This window comes from Danio rerio, chromosome 4 (genome assembly GCF_052040795.2).
Source record: "Danio rerio strain M-AB ecotype USA chromosome 4, GRCz13ab, whole genome shotgun sequence".
Lineage (NCBI taxonomy): Eukaryota > Metazoa > Chordata > Actinopteri > Cypriniformes > Danionidae > Danio > Danio rerio.
In genome coordinates this window covers 12275031-12294512 of record NC_141024.2, presented here as the reverse complement: position 1 = coordinate 12294512, position 19482 = coordinate 12275031, and the positions used below count along the sequence as shown (strand labels likewise).

The following is a 19482-nucleotide window of genomic DNA, read 5'->3' as shown; positions in this document are numbered from 1 at the left end:
CATATTTATTATTCTCTAATAAAGTATTTAAATATTAATAAACAACGAGTTTAGATTATTTGCATGTCTTTGAAGTGAAATAATTGAACACAATCATAAAATGCTGAGTAAAATGCTTATTTTTGAAGAACGTTGGGGGTTTGCATCTGAACTCTTTCAAAGACATATGTATAAACACATTATTACATTGTTAGACAAGCTCCTGAAGTAAGGCACATCAGATGTAGAGTGGTCAGTTATTGATGGGCCAGTCCTGTATGGGACCAGCCCTCTGTGCCCCGCATCCCCCGCATGAGCTACAGATCTGAGAGCAGTTTTCAGAGCCAGTCACTCCAGACTCCGCATTCAACGCTTCACAATCCGCGCAGCCAAGGTAACACACCAAAACTTTGCCCCCCAAATCCCCGGACCCTCAGGGTGGGGTAGAGCCGCGGAGAAGCTGCAGAGCAAACAAAAGCTCTCCTCTTGGCTTTCAGATAAAAACATACCAGCTGTGAAAGAAAAAAAAAGTCCTGATACAAACTCAAGACGAAAAGCGGAACCGAGCGGCGGATCCACGTTTCCCATGCTAAACTGTTGCTGAAGAGACTGAACGCGGAGAATCTGAAAATGACCATCACGTGGACAATCATCGTATTAGGTGAGTTTACCTTCATATACGACGAGGATGCAGCTTAAATATAAACTCGATCTCTTCAGTAATTAAATATAATGTTAGTCGGTTAATTTGAGGGACATGTGCTGGGTTTATATTGATGATTAAGTTCAATCAAGGTTGTTTGTAGCCTATAACTTGTTTGAATATTTCACATGTGTATATATGGCGATATAACGCCATGATTTAAACTATCAAGGGTTAACTTTAATTCAGTTTCTTATGAATTAAAGTAACGCACATAAACAGTCAGAAATTCAGTTGTACATAATTTTTGTGTGACCAAACACTTGCCAGCTAGTAAAGGAAGCTTATTGAATCTCCCCAAAGCAATTAGGGTTTAATAATGTTTTCAAAACGTTGACTTCATTAGGTTAATTATGGGATCATTTATTAATGAAACGTTTTTATTTGGACGATCCTGCAGCATCTTTTAATGCTGCTACTTATAGTTTTCTAACACTCACAAATCCTTAAATTCTCTAAAAACAAGTGCAGGATTTTAAACTGTTTAAATGCTTTTAAAGTATTCAAAACCTCCACATTGTGAACTTTTTTTTAGCTTGTTTGTCTAGTTCTTACTATTATATTAGTGTCTTTTTAATTTCCCATGAGTGTTTACAGAGAACAGTGGTTCCCATGTACAGCACTGAAAAACAGAAGTAATGTTTAATTTAAACTAATTAAAATGGTAATGTTATACATCATTTGTTTGTTTAAATTCAGCCCAAATAAATTGTTTATAAACACTTAACTTAAAAGTATTTAGTAAATAATCTTGAATGATTTTATCAGTGAGGTTTGATTGATTAAAACAATAATTGCTCTTCCAATGCAGTTCATTTGATTAAGTGTGAACTCAGCTCAACTAAAATATGAATTAAATACAGAACAAAGACTAGATGAATAATATATACAAATAAATAAATGATAATCATATATTTATTTATTATAATAAATGAGTTATATACACTTTGATGTCTGTAGAGTTGCAAACAATTCATATGGAATTTAATCAAACATATTCAACTCAATTTGTTTGATTCAATTCAGCCCAAATAAATTGTATACATCCACTTAACTCAAATCAATTAAGTAATTTCAAGGAATCATCTTTGAATATTTTTTTCAGTGTATCGGACACATTGTCATGAGACCCACACCCAAAAAACTATTTATTATTTGTTCAAACTACTTTTCCAACACAATTCCTAAGGTTTTTTTTTGGGGGGGGGGGCAATTTTTATTATTATTATTTTTAATCCACTTAAATTTATAAAAACAATTAAGTTAACTTAATCGATTTGTGTTGGAACAACATGAAGGATTTGTGTGGAATCCAACATTTTTTTAAGTGCAAGTGCACCTGTTTTTTCTCATAGTAGTGACGTCCATTATAGTTCAAAACAGTGGAAAAGCATCTTCATATGTGTGAAACTAACAAATTCCTGGTGCTGTTTTAATTCCTTTACATCATAGGTCTCAAACTCAATTCCTGGAGGGCCGCAGCTCTGCACAGCTTTGCTTCAATCCTAATCAGACACACCTGATCCAACTAAGACCATTCTTAAACACCTTAATTAGTTGGATCAGCTGTGGTTGATTAGTGTTGGAGCAAAACTGCAGAGCTGCGGCCCTCCAGGAACTGAGTGTGAAACCTGTGTTTTACATGATATAGATCCTTCAAAAGATCTTAACTAATAAAAAAAAAATGAACCAACAGAACCATAAATCAATTGTGAATGCTCCAAGTAAAATAATGACGACATAAAAAAATATATAACTCTCTTAATAATCCTCTATATAAATTCCCTTTTCAATGCACACCAGCTGCTTATCCGTTCATGACTTAGTTATCATAAAACAACTGGCTTTTTTGCTGATCTAACAGCACCTGACCGCATGTGTAGGTGTGCTCTGGGAAGTGCAGCATCTGTGCCACTTCACATTTCTGTCAGCTGCTTTGCTGAAACCACAAACAGCAACACAATTACTGAAGAAGTATTTCCCGGACTCAAGAGGGAGGACTGTTATTCTTTAATTATCAGCGTGATGCACCTGCTCATCCAGACATCAGACTGACGCTTATTAGAAAAGAGCTCGTGTTTAGTCTTGTTTGGCATCATAAGCATTTCTGACTCTTGGTCAGCCTTTTTTAACGTGGTCTGATTGGAGGAGTGAGGATGCTTTTCTGGATTTCAAGGATCCTTCATCCATGTTTTTTCCACAGACTATTTGAATTAAGTTCGTTGTGTGTTGAGTTTTGACGACAGGTTGTGTTATGTAAGGTTTCCCTCTTCCTCAGTGTTTAGTTAGCCAAACGAAACAGATGGAAACCAAGTATCCTTTGCCAATGCTCTTGTCTGGATGCGTTCATCTCACACAAGGCTTGGGAAAGTGCAGAACAATGGCTTGGAAAATGTTCTGTCAACATCCCTGTTCCCAGGGAAGGTGTGGCTCTTGTTTCCTTTCTCCTCTTGCTCTGTGTCTTTCTACATCTCTAAGCCCAACTATCTAACTTATTTCTCTGAGAAAGAAATCTGATTTTAAAGAATGACAGGCTGATTTACCAAGAGATGATCATGTAGGTGGTGTTTTTTAAAGAACTTTTTAAAGACTCTCTTGAAGGAGGCTTGACTTGTATGGGTTTCTTTCCTGTGTTGTCATACTTCCTACTGAAACAGGACGTCTGGGTGAGGCATAGCAAAAGACTTTATTAACCAAGAAGTCTGAATATTAAAAACATCATTACATAATAAAATGCATTTTTTAGTGGATAAGGCTGGATTTTTGGATGTTAATGCTTAAAAGTTTGAGGTCAGTATTTTTATTTTATAATATATATGTCAAAGTATTTAGTAAATAGTCTCCTACACGCGGCAGGGTTGTGAATATGGATAAAAATGTCATTTTAATATATATTATTCCAGCAAAATATCTTCTGTCATAAACACTTTTCAGATTTAGTATGGTAATGAATATGTACATGGAAATTTTATTTTATGGTACATTTCTGTAATTTAACATCCATTACTTCATGATTAATTTCTGTAATTTAACGTTCGTTATTTTACACTAAATATTTCTATTATTTATTGACCGTTACTAAAAATCCGGCACCCCAGCTGCTGGAAAAAAATAAAATAAATTTGTTTTTTACAGTAACCTCTGTTGCAAATCTAAACTCAGGTGGAGCTGGGGTGGAGGAGGGTGTCCAAAAATGCACCACAGCTTAAACAGCATACAATAATGCAGAGCATTTAAACTGATGAGGAGCAAGCTCATTGGCTGCTGGGGAGACAGCAACCAATCTCCTGCGTCATGTAGTTAATGATGCAGGAGCAGATTAGGTGACCTATCAGCCTGTGTGAGCATAGAGTTTCATGACAGACATTTCCCTCATTTAAAATTCATTTTCATTTCACAATTGTAATTAATTTTCAGTTTTTAGAAAGTTTGCATCATCAAAAAATTTAGAAATCTAACAGACATGCTGAGGCTGTGCTGTTTTCTTTTTCCAGGAAGCTTTGATAAAGTTTAACAGAACAGCACTTGAAATATAATTTTTATAATGATTTCTTTCATCGTTCATAATAATTGAATGCTGAAGACTGACATTGTGCAAGTTTTTAACTATATTGTTAAATCCTCCTGTTCTCATTCATTTGTTTTTAAAACTACTGTATTTTCTTAACTGTTAAGAAACGTGTGCACATAAACTGCATTAGCCATGAAGCTGTACACAAAAGTTCAACCAATCCAGTTGCAGCCAGCACAGCATGCTAAAGATCTTTAGTTCTGTCCACTGTTATGCAACATCACAAATGACGAATTCAAGACTACCCTCAACATACTTTCATAAAAACTAATGTAACAATACACATGTTTTATATGAAATATATTGTTTCAGTCACCACAACCAACAGTTTTAAATTTACAATGCGCTTACGGCATGGGTGTTCAAACTCGGTCCTGGGGGGCTGGTGTCCTGCTGAAATTAGCTCTAAATTACTTCAACACACCTGTCTGGAAGTTTCAAGTATATTTATTAAGAGATTAGCTTGTTCAGGTGTGTTTGATTAGAGTTGGAGCTAAACTCTCCAGAACACCTGCCCTCCAGGACTTACACCCCTGCTTTCTGTCATTGTAGTTCTGTCCCTTTTTATATCCATAAAGTACTTGTAATTTAGTTTGTTATTATGATTTTTAAATATTTGAGGTGTGTTGTGAGTCTCTCTGCATTACAAAAAAACTATAAGAAAAAAAAATGAATGTAAAAAGTTAAAACTAAAAAGTGGGCGGGCACTAAGGCACTCTTGCACACTCCCAATATTTAGAAACGCCCCTTAGTGCATCATGAGTCATCGATTAGATTCTGCCAGTTTTCCCAAAAATGGTGTTTATTCATCAGCTAAAGCTTTAATTTGACAGATACACTAAACTATGACTATTTATTAGCTATCATCCACAAATCTCCAGTTTGGCTTATTAGTATGGCATCAAGAGGTAATGTAATCCTTTGTTTAACGTGGGAGTGTTGGAATGCTTTATGTAGAAGACGTGTAAGTAAAAGCGAGCGAAAGATTAGCCCTGCCTGTCTTGAGATTCCAAAGATGGCCCCTTTGTCACCCCCCTCCTCCTCCTCCTCAGATCTGCTTATTATGTATAACGTCTGCAACTGGCACCAGCGTGGTCTTCAACTCCCTTCTCTAATACCCAACCTCCCCTCCTTAACCCACAAATCCTTGAGTTTATCACTCAGATACCCCGTTTAACAGCTAGTATTTCTTAGAAGACAACAATCAAGCTCACACCACCTCATCACTAAATCCTTTCAAAAATGTAAAAAAGTGGCACTTCAGTTTTGATAGCTCACCCTTCTAAAAAAGCTTGATACAGTTACATTAGTCTGCCGTAATGACGTCTGATAGTGTGTGTCATGAGGAATGCGAAACACAAATGCCTGCTGACCTTGTTCGGCCTCTTTTCCAGCCCTCTCAGACTCCTTCTCCCTTTCTTCTGTCTGTCTTTCATTCATTATGCGCATTTTTATATTCACAGTCCTTCTCCTCACCTCAATAGAGGGGGTTAGTTGTGACTCAGCTCCATAAAAGAGCCCCCCCCCAAACCCTGTCTTTCTTGCCTCTCTCCCGTTGGGCCTATGGGTCTGTTCAATTACCACTGAATAGGACACTATCATGGGGAAAAAGGGGGCCCAAAGACCTCCTGTGAGACTGAGAGTGTGCGGCTTGTTTTCAAAGAAATGAGTGTAGTACAATATAATACAACTGGACGGGCAATTAAGAAATAATTTATTACTTTACTTGTAAACATAACACTGTTCGGCATATTGCAAAACAAAACAAAAAATCCTTTAAAAAGCTTAAATCTTTTATCAGAGAAGTGAATTTTGATTTGATTTGATTTGATTGATTTGATTTTTTTAAAGTCTTTTATTGGGGATGCTCATAATAACTGATTATTGTTTCAGCACATTTCTAAGCATAATAGTTTAAAAAAACAATTTCTAATAACTGATTTATTTTATCTTTGCTATGATGACAGTAAATAATACTTGATATTTACTTGATATTTTTCAAGACACTTCTATACAGCTTAAAGTGACATTTAAAGGCTTAACTAGGTTAATTAGGTTAACTAGGCAGGTTAGGGTAATTAGGCAAGTTATTCTATAACGATGGTTTGTTCTGTAGACTATCGAAAAAAATTAGCTTAAAGGGGCTAATAATTTTGTCCCAAAAATATAAAAAAAATTAAAAACTGCTTTAATTCTAGCCGAAATAAAACAAATAAGACTTTTTCTAGAAGAAAAAATATTATCAGATATACTGTGAAAATTTCCTTGCTCTGTCAAACATCATTTGGGAAATATTTAAAAAAAGAAAGAAAAAATCAAAATGGGGCTGATCATTCTGACTTCAACTGTATATGTTTTATAAGTTTGGCTGTATAAGAGGCCGATCACAGCAAACACGCGTTTTGCGTTGAGAGGGGAATCTTTAAAAAGGTTTACTAACGGTTGCGAGCGTTTTGCAGCGTCCTGGGCACCTTACATTTTTACTGTTGCACACTGTGTGGTTGCAGTTTAAAAAAAAAGTAAACTTTGAGCCGAAAAAGCATGTTAAGTCAGTCGAATGAAAGCAGAGGTGGAGTTTCCGTTGATTAAATGCATATTTTCCATGGAGCATTCGATTTCAGAGGTAGCCTGGTACTTTTATTTGAAAGAAGAAAAAAATTTTATCCAAAAATATTTTGGAAGAAAAAAAACATAATCGGGAAAACAGCATATGCCAGTTCTTCAAAAGGAATCAGACAGTTTTTTCGTTTTGTAATCTAAAATTGTCATTTAAGAAAAAAAATATCTAGAGCAGGACTATTTATTTTATTCTTTTTATTATTTATTCTTATTGTCTATGCTGTTGGAAATGCTGCAGGTGTGTGAAGATTTGTTGTTGTTCTTTTAAAATGCAATATTTAATATAACAGACACAAAATCGGTACGTATTTTTTAAAATTAAATAATAATTTCATATTAATCTTAAAAGGAGCATTGGTTGTTGGTTGGCAAAATTAACTGAAATAAGCATCCCTATCTTGATGCATTATTAATAACCAGCGTCAGCAAAGCATCACCTACATTTGATCTGATTTCTCTTTCTGGTCTTTCAGATGAGTCGAGATATCATTATCTGGGATCACTAAAAAAAAAAAAAAAAAAGTATCTCAGAGTGAGAGTGCGGGAGCCTGTAGGACAGATTAAGATTACACATACCCTTGAGTGTGGAGCATCCATGCAGGTGAAATGTCTGCATTTTGTCCAAAGAGTCTCTACACTGATAGCATTTGCAACTGTGGCCGTGTCAATGGCTGATAAACAGACCTGGCTGACAGCAGGGTCAACGAGGGTCAATCTGAACGATAGAACTATTGTAAAGTATAAACATCAATCTTACACTTTCCATTACTCAAATAAATGCATTTCAACTTGTATGAGGTTCACTATAATCTGGTTGTTTAAAAACAAGGAGTGACAGTGAAAATGAGCTCTACTAGGTTGTTGTGCTGATTAGCGGTGGGCTTTGTTTTCTTTTTGGAGGTGTAAGGCTATGTAGCAAGATGGTGATTAGACCAAGGGCTAAATATAAGACTACACCAGCTCACCAACCAAAATAAACAGTCTCCCATCACCACCCCCTATCCCAACAGCAACAATGCCATGTTTTTACAACAGCCACTACTGATTGTTCTGACATCCCATTAGGTCAAATTCACAAGATCCATAATGGACAGATACAAATGACATCAAATAATAATACATTTAAGTCACTTCTAATATAAAGTCTTGGACTGAATTATAAAAAAAGGGGGTCTAGAATCAAGCAATGTTAAAACTAAGCAGTTTTTTAAATATTTGGTTAATCTTAGCCTGTTCAAGACATAGTTGTAAAATAATAATAGTCACTAGAAGTCTCTCGATTACTAAATATACAATTATGAAAAGGAGAGCTGGAGGTTAAGGAAATGCTATTGTTTTAAGCCTCAAGAGGCTATGGAGCAGATTTGGACTCCATTGTTTTGGCAGCCCTGGGGTTCGCCCATAAGAGTAGGTGTGTTACTTCCTAAGTTATTGTATAGCGTGTCCTGTCCAGCTAACTAAAAACAGAGGTAATCCCCCTCTTGAATATGACATGGAGACATAATAATAGCAATATGAGGTGAATATATAAAGACAAGAACATTATAATCCAAGCTTGACAGGATTTGCCAGATTGGACTGTTGTGTATGAAGGTAAATCAGTTGCGTAACTCGAGAGCTTGCAAATGTAAATGTGAGCACTTGTGATAATAATATTTGTATGTGTAGGTTGAAATGTACACTTACAGCTCTGATGTGAACAGCTGAATCCCTCGATTTGCGCACACACACAACAATCCACACACTTGTGTTTTAAATTGGAAGTTGCAGATTAATAGTTGTGTATTTGTAAAATGTCATTCACAAATACAAAGTGACAGACACACGTGTGCACGGCAAATTTGATTGCATCTTATCTCTACAACCACAGGTCGGCACTCACAACCTCTCAGTTTTGTCAGTACAACTACAAATCTCCCGCGCTCTGACTTTTGCTACACATCTCCCGCGATCTCTGTAGCAGAACCCATCTGTGCACTTGCAAATGCAGAGGCGTGAGCAGCGCGGGGCGGGGGAGGGGCGGGGCAGGTGTAAAGCTGTTTGATTGGCTGATGCCTGACCAATGAACAATGCCAGCAGCCAACAGGACTGAGGTGCAAAAGAATCATTTCCCACGATTATTTTATTATTTAGGGTTTATTTCAACTCTTTTCTGAAGAGATTCTTGTTAAAAATCATTAATTTTGCGGAAATGAACATACCAGTAAAAGAGCAGCAAAGCCAGTTTATTGGCTAGAGCCAGCCAATGAGATGGGGCGTTTCTGTTTGTCAGCACACAGGGCAGCTCACGTTGTTGGAGGCCTCGAGCAATCAGAGGGTAAGTTATGATTTTTAATAATTATCTATATGTTCAATACTGTTAGCTAAGCTAAGGACTGTGCTGGGTGCTTCTCTTGTTTGTTTTTTTATATAAGAAACAGTTATGAGTTATGTAGGAGTTGCTTTCTATCATGTTATATCGTTCTAAAGATACGATTCAACCCACATGAAATAAGTTGTAATAGTATTTATAGTAAATAATATTACGTTTTTGAACCATACTAACTATAGTAAACTGTATTATATTGTATATACTGCAGTATCTACAACTTTGTTAATGAATGCAACAGCACACTGTAGTATTAACTAGCATGAACTTTAATAAATTAAAGTATATTTACACACACATTTATAGCAATTAAAAATAACACTAGGCGTTTCAGTTTCTCACTGATTATACCGGTTTTTGTTATAATAACCTGCATCATATCTATCTATCCATCTATCTATTTACATGTTTGTGTACAGTGTGTCCTTTATATCACTTTTTTAATTATGAACGTTACTAACTATAGGTTATTTCTCAGTTTCCTGTAAGGATGGAGTGACAGGAGAGATCAGGATGTTTCAAGTCGATGAGGAACTCAGAGAAGCTGCATAGCTTGAATAGGATGTTATTTATGCTAAAGATGACATGATGATCCAGCTCATCTACAAACACTTCAAAATGATTCAGATCATTCAAGAGGAAGCCGACCATTTGTTTTCTCTTTTTACCTGCCAAGATGATTACAGATTTGAACAAAACACACACTCACCAACACACAACTTTTATTTTGCTAATTGTTTAATGTAGTATTTTTACACTTTACTGTAAAGTAGGGCTGTCAAACTTAGTTCCTGGAGGGCCGTAACCCTGCACGTTTTTAGTTTCAACCCTGCTTCAACACACTTAAGTGAAAGTTTCAAACAAACCTGAAGGACTCAGTTAGTTTGATCAGGTGTGTTTAATTAGGGTTAGAACTAAACTTTGCAAAGCTGCAGCCCTCCAGGAACTGAGTTTGACACCTGTGCTGTAAGGGAAATGTTTAACATTAATTTGTCAAATAAAATTTACAGTGCAAATAAGTGCAGTGCAAATGTCTAGTTACTTGTATTGAAATATTTCAGGGTTTTTCCTTGTTCATAATGAGATGGAGGTGGTAAATCCAACTTCATCATTACCCATCAAATGTTATCTCCTCTTTAATCCTTTGCTCAAACCTTTAGTAATGGGCAAAAAGCAAGCCATTGTGTAAAGCTGGTTGATGCTCGCTGTAATAGAGAGAGATGATGACTGTTCAGCTTATGTTGCTTAACCCTGCAGATGAGATGCTCAAAGTGGACCCTCAGCCGAGCGATGGACACTGTCTCCCTCACCTAGTTGCTCTTCCTTTGAACACACATATCATGTTGAAGGATGCAAGTTGTGGACCTAAATCAGATGTAATGCATGTAGATGTAAAAATTAGAAAGAAATGAAACTGCTTTAAAATGTATTAGGTTTTACATATAAATACGTGTTCTTAACAGATTTGTTTCAACTTGATATTTGCATAATAAATGACATTAGAATGTTTAGTTTTAAACAAATAGCTATATTTCAATCTTATCAAATTTAAGCTATATATATATATATATATATATATATATATATATATATATATATATATATATATATATATATATATACTTCAATTTATTAAAGTTCATGCTAGTTAATACTACAGTGTGCTGTTGCATTCATTAACAAAGTTGTAGATACTGCAGTATATACAATATAATACAGTTTATTATAGTTAGTATGGTTCAAAAACGTAATATTATTTACTATAAATACTATTACAACTTATTTCATGTGGGTTGAATCGTATCTTTAGAACGATATAACATGATAGAAAGCAACTCCTACATAACTCATAACTGTTTCTTATATAAAAAAACAAACAAGAGAAGCACCCAGCACAGTCCTTAGCTTAGCTAACAATATTGAACATATAGATAATTATTAAAAATCATAACTTACCCTCTGATTGCTCGAGGCCTCCAACAACGTGAGCTGCCCTGTGTGCTGACAAACAGAAACGCCCCATCTCATTGGCTGGCTCTAGCCAATAAACTGGCTTTGCTGCTCTTTTACTGGTATGTTCATTTCCGCAAAATTAATGATTTTTAACAAGAATCTCTTCAGAAAAGAGTTGAAATAAACCCTAAATAATAAAATAATCGTGGGAAATGATTCTTTTGCACCTCAGTCCTGTTGGCTGCTGGCATTGTTCATTGGTCAGGCATCAGCCAATCAAACAGCTTTACACCTGCCCCGCCCCTCCCCCGCCCCGCGCTGCTCACGCCTCTGCATTTGCAAGTGCACAGATGGGTTCTGCTACAGAGATCGCGGGAGATGTGTAGCAAAAGTCAGAGCGCGGGAGATTTGTAGTTGTACTGACAAAACTGAGAGGTTGTGAGTGCCGACCTGTGGTTGTAGAGATAAGATGCAATCAAATTTGCCGTGCACACGTGTGTCTGTCACTTTGTATTTGTGAATGACATTTTACAAATACACAACTATTAATCTGCAACTTCCAATTTAAAACACAAGTGTGTGGATTGTTGTGTGTGTGCGCAAATCGAGGGATTCAGCTGTTCACATCAGAGCTGTAAGTGTACATTTCAACCTACACATACAAATATTATTATCACAAGTGCTCACATTTACATTTGCAAGCTCTCGAGTTACGCAACTGATTTACCTTCATAGTTGTGGGGATTGTTCACCCAAATATGACACTCATCCTCAAGTGGTTCCAATCCTTTATGAGTTTCTTTATTCTGTTGAACAATAAAGATGATATTTTGAAGAAAGCTGAAAACCTGTAATCATTGACATCCGACATAGGAAAAACAAATATACTTGCTTTCCTCAAAATAACCTTCTGGTGTTCAGTAGAAGAAAGAAAGTCAACAAGTTTGACACAAGTGAAGGGAAATTTCAGTTTGGGGTGAATTATCCGCATAATAACAAAATATAAATCAATGTCCATCTGATGCATCAGAAAAAGAAAGTGCATAAGCATGTTGAAAATAAGTACAAAATCTGTATAACCCAAAGCCAACTTGAAGTATACAGGAATTAGGATGTTTCATGTTGAAGAGGATAAACCAAAAGGCTGATAAATCTAACTCTTCTCTTATAATAACCATTGCAGTAATTCATTTCCAATTTCTCAGCAGCTTATCAGCAATTACGCTACTTGTCTGCGTGCATAAAATCAGTTACTACTGAGTTTACAGCACTGATACTGTGTAACAATGCCATGTTTTAAAACTTGCAACCGGAAAAAAGATATGTTGAGATTGCAAACTTTCTTATCTGGTTGTTTTCTGTTCTCCACAGGTGCCTTCCTACATGACATGGCGTATGCACAGTCTGAAACCACAATACCCACCGCTTCTGAATCACACAGTACCTCGAATAGAAGTGTGGTCACTGATGCAACTGTGTCTACTACGGTGCACAAAGCGACTAATGCACAAACAACTGAAGCACAAACAACATCCATTCCAGCTGGTCCAACAAGCCAAGCCACACATCCTCCCACTTCTGCACCAACTACCCAATCAGATCCTAACAACAACCAGGGCTCAACAGCTTTACCCAGTACATCCACCCTATACATGCAAAATGTCAGTTCTGCTCAAGTAATACCAACTGGAGTTGACCCAAATACTTCATTCAGTCCAACTACCCAATACACACTAACTGATAGTCCTAAATCAGTTACACAACCGCATTCATCAGACCAAGCTTCTACGTCCAATCCAGATAACCTTAATACTCCGACTAGCACTTCTGAACGAACAACACAGCGTGTATCAACTGAACAAACTACTGCATACAGTCCAGCGAAGCAAGACAGGCCTACCATTTCTGACCCAGCCACACCAGCTAACTCTACCACAGAACTCATCACTTCTAAGCCAGACATTACAACAGACAAAAAGACAACAACCGGGACCACAAGTAAGATTTCGCTCACATCAGAATGATCTTAATAACAGAAAAAAATTAAACATTTAATGTACAAAAAGGCTCATAAAAACGAGTAAAATAATTACAATAATGAAAAGTAAATTGTTATTTATTTTTTATGTCCCTTTTCAGCTCAATTACTCACCACAGCAAAACCAAACGCTAGAAGTTTTGTTTCTCAAAGTCTTCAGACCACAATAGTACCGCAGTCAACAACTGCCCCAATCAAAACATCCCAGCCTTCGGATCTACGCAAAAATTTCACTCATGTAAATCTCTCATTCATGTCTTTCTTACATATCATCATTACATTCATAATCCTGATATCGTTTGTGATCTTATTTTGTCTTTTGCAGCCTGTCTATGATCTGAGCAGCAGCAGCAGCAGCACTGAAGTGAGTACAGGAATGAAATTACAATGACTGATGATGTCTTTAAACATTCAGAGGTCATAGAGATCATTCATTTCTCTACCTGATGACAATATGGCCTTTTTAAAAAGCATCATCCCCTTTAAAAATAAAAAAAGTGAATAAATAAATAAAAAAAAACAGCATGTTCTCATCTGGAGGAAAAAAAATCCATCTTATTTTCATCCTAAAATTCACCTGCACATATCAGGAATTTCTATTATTTTTCAATGTTCAAAGACATCATTCATTAATAAGAAAATTTATTACAGAACAATGGAGCCAGAGGATGTGTTTTTGTAAAACAATAGCATGCAAAGTAACTTAATTCACAAAACTATCTAACTTTCTCCTTAAAAACACTAAACACGCATTTGTGATTGCAGAGGAATATCGTGCGTGAAACCTGCAAGAAGCTGGGCCAGAACTTGAAAGGAAATTGCTCTGTGGAAGTGGAAATTAACAACAACCAATTAATTGCAACAATAACAATAAATGGTGAGCAAAAGTTACAGCTTCCAATCATATAGAAGCACATCATCTGGAGGAATCACTTTTCCTCGTATTATCTCATCTTTAATAACAATGAAAATGATAGAAATTCCTTGTTCATTCGCAGCTAACCAGGCGATACCATTGGAAAATTACAATCCTCCAGAAACAAATGTAAGCAGATTTAACAGTAGCGCTTGCAATTTCCAAAGAAGTCTGTGCATTAAAAACACCTTTTGTTTTCTTTGTAGGAAAACGAGAACAGCAACAAGGAGCCAGTTCAAGACACGATACCAGACACGCTGATTGCCATCTTGGCTTCATGTGGTGCTTTGGTGCTCATTCTGTGTGGCTTTGCTGCGTACTGCACTTATCATCGTAGATCCTACAGGAAGAACCAGGTAACACTCACCTCCTAACACAAAGTTTATAATGAAGGAACTCCAAGAATGGCATCTAGATAGAGTATAAAAACAGATAGAATAATAACAATGCAATTGTGTCCCAGATCAGACACTGGGCATTCTGAAAGAGAAAGACTTACTGTAATCTTACCAAGATAAATACTGGTTTTATGGACCCGGAAAGGAACACACTTTGGCCTTTTAAAGTCTTAAAAAACACCCTAAACCAGGAGTGTTGAACTCTTCTGAGAATTTCTGGAGAGCCACAGCCCTGCACACTTTAGTTCCAACCCAACTCCAACAGACCTGTAAGTTTCAAACAAGCCTGAAGGACTCAATTAGTTTGATCAGGTGTGTTTAATTAGGGTTGGAACTAAACTGCAGAGCTGCAACAATGCAAGAACTGAGTTTGACACCTGTGCCCTAAACCCTCATGGTGCAAAGATTGTATTTTTTTGCGAGTCAAGCAGAACAGTTCTCTTAGCTTAACCTTTACATTCCTTGTGGATCCAGGCCAGTCAGCACGGATACGGTTTCGTTTTCCACTGGGGTGCTGATAACGGAGCTCTCTGAAATGTAATACAAATGCGTCATGTGTTGCCTCGGTAATGCAAGTGTAATGCAAACACTGATATGGATGGATATCAAATATTTCTGTTTTAGAGACTTTAGAGACAGTTTTTTATATGTTCTTTGTTGAAAAACAATAAATAAAAAACTAAATAGAGTGTTATCACTAGAATTCCATGCCAAAAACTATTTGCAACTGTGCCAAACCATTCCAGACTCAAGTGGGAGTACACCTTGAACTGTAAACTCGTATTTCATTAGCATCTACCAAAATTCCATGCAAATTCAAGACACTTTTATACAGCTTAAAGTGACATTTAGAGCCTTAACTAGTTAATTAGGTTGACTAGGCAGGTTAGAGTAATTAGGCAAGTCATTGTATAACGATGGTTTGTTATGTAGACTATCGAGAAAAAAATATAGCATAAAGAGGCTAATAATTTTGACCTTAAAATGGTGTTTAAAAAATAAAAAACTGCTTTTATTCTAGTCAAAATAAAACAAATAAGCCTTTCTCCAGAAGAAAAAAATATTATCAGACATACTGTGAAAATTTCCTTGCTCTGTTAAACATCATTAGGAAAATATTTTAAAAAAGAAGAAAAACATTTGAAGGGGGTTAATAATTCTGACTTCACCTGTATATAAAAAATTACATACAATTTTGTTATGTATAATAATTTTGCTGACACTTTACAATAAGGTTGTGTTAGTTAATGCATTTGCTAACATGAGCAAATGATGAACCACACATTTACTACATTTAGTTAATGAAAATGTTTGTTTGTTCATGTTAACAAGTGCATTAACTAATGTTAAAAAGCATGAACTAGGATGTTAACAATGCATTGCTAAATGTTGAACTATGATAAATAAACCCTATACAAGTATTGTTCATAATTAGTTCATGTTAGTAAATACATGAACTAGTCAAATCTTAATGTAAAGTGTGGCCATCATTCCCCCCCGTGTATGCATATATACATGGATGTCAGAATCAGAATTGGTTTTATTGCCAAGTGTGCTTACGCACACAAGAAATTTGCTTTGGCTACAGAAGCTTCCAGTGTGCATAAAGTGACAACACAAAATAAATATGAGAAAACACGACAAATATTAAACAGAGATGCAGTTAGACAATATATAAGCATATTGTTATAAATACACAAGTTATATGGTGCTGTGTACAAATGCATATGGAAAAAGTATTGCATTGTACTGTATATTATTATAAAGTATGTGTGTATTTATATAAAAAATATGCACATTATTTATATGTACATATTAAATATACACATTAAAAACTAAATTACACAATTCAAACTCTTATTTATGTGATTGGTCGTGATTAACAGCACGATTAACATCCCAATGTGTACTTTTTACCTGGACAGCAACATCTAACAGAAGAGCTGCAGACTGTGGAAAACGGTTATCATGACAATCCCACTCTGGAGGTGATGGAGGTGCAGCCTGAGATGCAAGAGAAGAAACTGGCATTGAATGGAGAGTTTAACGACAGCTGGATCGTCCCAATAGACAACCTTCTGAAAGAGGACATACCTGACGAAGAGGACACTCACTTGTAATGGACCCCGGTGAGCCGTGACGAGTGGGAAACCTGCTGCTGCCTTTACGGTAAATTGTGACCAGCCAGAATGTCAAGAAAAGCAGAGATCGACGTAAAGACTATGACAAGATAGTGGTTTCATTTGGCGCCCACACTGTATATGCTGTAATTAAATAGTTTGATGTCAAGTATGTGCTAGAAAGAGTAGAAAAGCTTTTGAGTTTTGTGTGTCACTGTCTTTGGAAATGATCAATGCACAATCTATGGCCTCTAATTGTGCCTTACTTTTCTTCATCACACGGTGGAGAAACCAGTAGTTTGATACGCATACAAATATATACACAGACGGATGTTGGGGATCAGCCTGTTTTATTATTTTGAACACTTTTGGTTCAGTTATTATTAATATTGAATGAAAAAAAACAGGATTATAATTTTATTGTAATTTCACTCACTATATTTGAACATTTTTTGCAACACATTTTGAGACTTGTGAAGAAATGATGCCATTTTTATCTAAAAACAAGGAATCCGTTTTATTATTTTTAACAAAACAAGTGTTTTTAAAGTGAAAGTTTGTGTCTGAAACAAAGAAACGTGGCTTTGTGTAATTGGTGACGTAAAATAGAAGGACGACAGGACCAAAACATTCAATGCACATTAACTACAGGATCATATTTTAACTAGTGATGTTGCCACCTACTGGCCTGGCATGCATAATACAGCCTTTTTTTGATACAGTGGTCCCTCATTATTCACGGGAGTGGAGTTCTAAAAATAACCCGCTATTGGTAAAATCCGCAAAATAGTCTGCTTTATCTTTATCAATAAGTATAGATGGTTTAAGGCTGTAAAACCCCTCACTACACTATTTTTCCGACAGGCATTTTCAGACTTTTCTCTCGTTTAAACTTCCATCCTCTTTTAGCATGTAGAGAATTCCAACTTTTTGTGCGATGGTTAGCATCTTCCTTTGCTTTTTGGGTGCTACCATGGGTGCCTTTGATTATGCAGAATGTTTCGTCAGCAATATGGGGATTGTTGGGGAGAAAACTTGCAACATACAGAACAGCACTTTAGAGTCACACTGCTAGCGATCAAAATTTGGCAAGCTGAACGCATTCTGTACTGTACATGTGACACGGCAAGGAGGAGATTGACTGGCAATGGTCTACAGCCAATCAGGACACAGAACACATTGTACTAAACAGTAAGCAGAGAACAATGCGCTGTAAAAAAAAAAAAAAAAAGCATGTCAAATTACACAAAAAAAACAGCGAAACAGCAGACCGCAAAAGGTGAACCGTGTTATGGCGAGGGACCACTGTAGTTGGAGGATCTTTGTAAATAGGGATTTTTTAAAACCTTTTTAAAATGTACAGAAACAAATTACCAGTTTTATGCACAATATTGTCATCTAAAACAGTGTTTCTAAACCACGTTCCTGGAGGACCACCAGCACTGCATGTTTTGGACGTCTCCGATGTCTGTCACACTGATTACAGCTTTCAGTCTCTGATTATGAGCTGTTGATCTGAATCAGGTGTGTTTGGTTAAGGAGACATGGATAATGTGCAGAGCTGGTGGTCCCACAGGATTGTGGTTGAGAAACACTGATCTAAACACTCTAAATCTGATGCATTTGTTCTAAAGAAGGCCTCTTGGGAGACATTATGCATTAAAACAGTGTAAAGCACCATCAGGTTCTATTTTTACATGCACATTGCTCTCAGTATTCCTCTTAAGTGTTTTAGCTTGCGGATCACTGGATTCCCATTAAATTATGCTATAGTGGTTGTATCTACCAGAGAACGAAACACAGTTTATAAATGTTTTGTTATTAGAAACCTTTCCAGCCATATTTTTAAGACTTGGACATTATATTAATCCAGGACAGTTGGTACCCTGCTTTATTTCTTGACAGGACTGTAACTGCTCTTGTATATAAGAATTATTTTCTATGCGTCTTCCATGTTTTAGCCCTCACTCACAGGCACCAAATTCCACTGAGACCAATGGATAACTCATCCTGGTAAAATTAGACGATAGTTTGAGAGATTGTGGCTTTCTGATTGGCAGATAACCTTTTGCATTATCTTCCCTCAGCGCTACATCTCTGTGCTGGTAGTCATGCTGGTATGAAAATTTACCATCTTGTCAACCTGAAACATTTGACACTAAGTCCAACACACACATTGTGTAGCTTTTCATGTATTAAATCGTGCTGTACTGCCATTTGAACTGGATTTTTGGTTTAAGTACGCTGATCGCCTTTTTCGTTGTATTTAAGTGTTCTAAAGTGGTTTTCACCAAAACATTAAATGTTTTCTATTATTATTTTTGTTGTATTTGCATGCACTACACAAATTGTCAATATAAGGGATTCACTGCTGCCTCCTGATCTACTTCCACCAAAGTATTAAGGTTGAATTGATTGCTGTATTCTGTAATTGAAGTCAGTTTGCTACTGTGTGCAAATGACAGGGGTCTGATACACTGGAAGCCGCATCTCTGTCAGATCAGACGGGGACGGCCATGATTTCTAATACAAAATAAAAAATGTGATTTTTTTTTTAAAGGTGTATTTTTATATAAAAATGTAATTGTGGTACAATTCATCATAAAAAAACAACTACAACATCGATATTTTAACTTAAAAGTCTTGTCGCCTTTTCAAGTTTTAGGAACAACACATAATAACATGACTTATAGTTGATTATTGGTATCAAAAGTATGACTCCCATGACCTTGAAGGACTGCATCCATACATCTCTGCAATGACTCAAATCACTCATTAATAAAGTCGTCTGGAATGGCAAAGGTAACGTTCTTGCAG

At 36.2% G+C, this 19482-nt stretch overlaps 1 protein-coding gene across 4 annotated transcripts; it reads left to right on the top strand.

The window, feature by feature from the left end:
• The first annotated feature begins 329 nt into the window (after positions 1–329).
• podxl (podocalyxin-like) lies at positions 330–19224 on the top strand. Of its 4 annotated transcripts, XR_015482105.1 has the most exons (9): positions 330–640; positions 12565–13191; positions 13333–13469; positions 13557–13595; positions 13997–14108; positions 14230–14276; positions 14354–14503; positions 16471–18086; positions 18225–19224. XR_015482105.1 is itself a non-coding variant. In NM_001045016.2 (8 exon segments), coding segments are annotated over 8 exon segments (1338 nt in total). In that variant the 5' UTR covers positions 347–609; the 3' UTR covers positions 16666–19224.
• Positions 19225–19482: the final 258 nt, after the last annotated feature.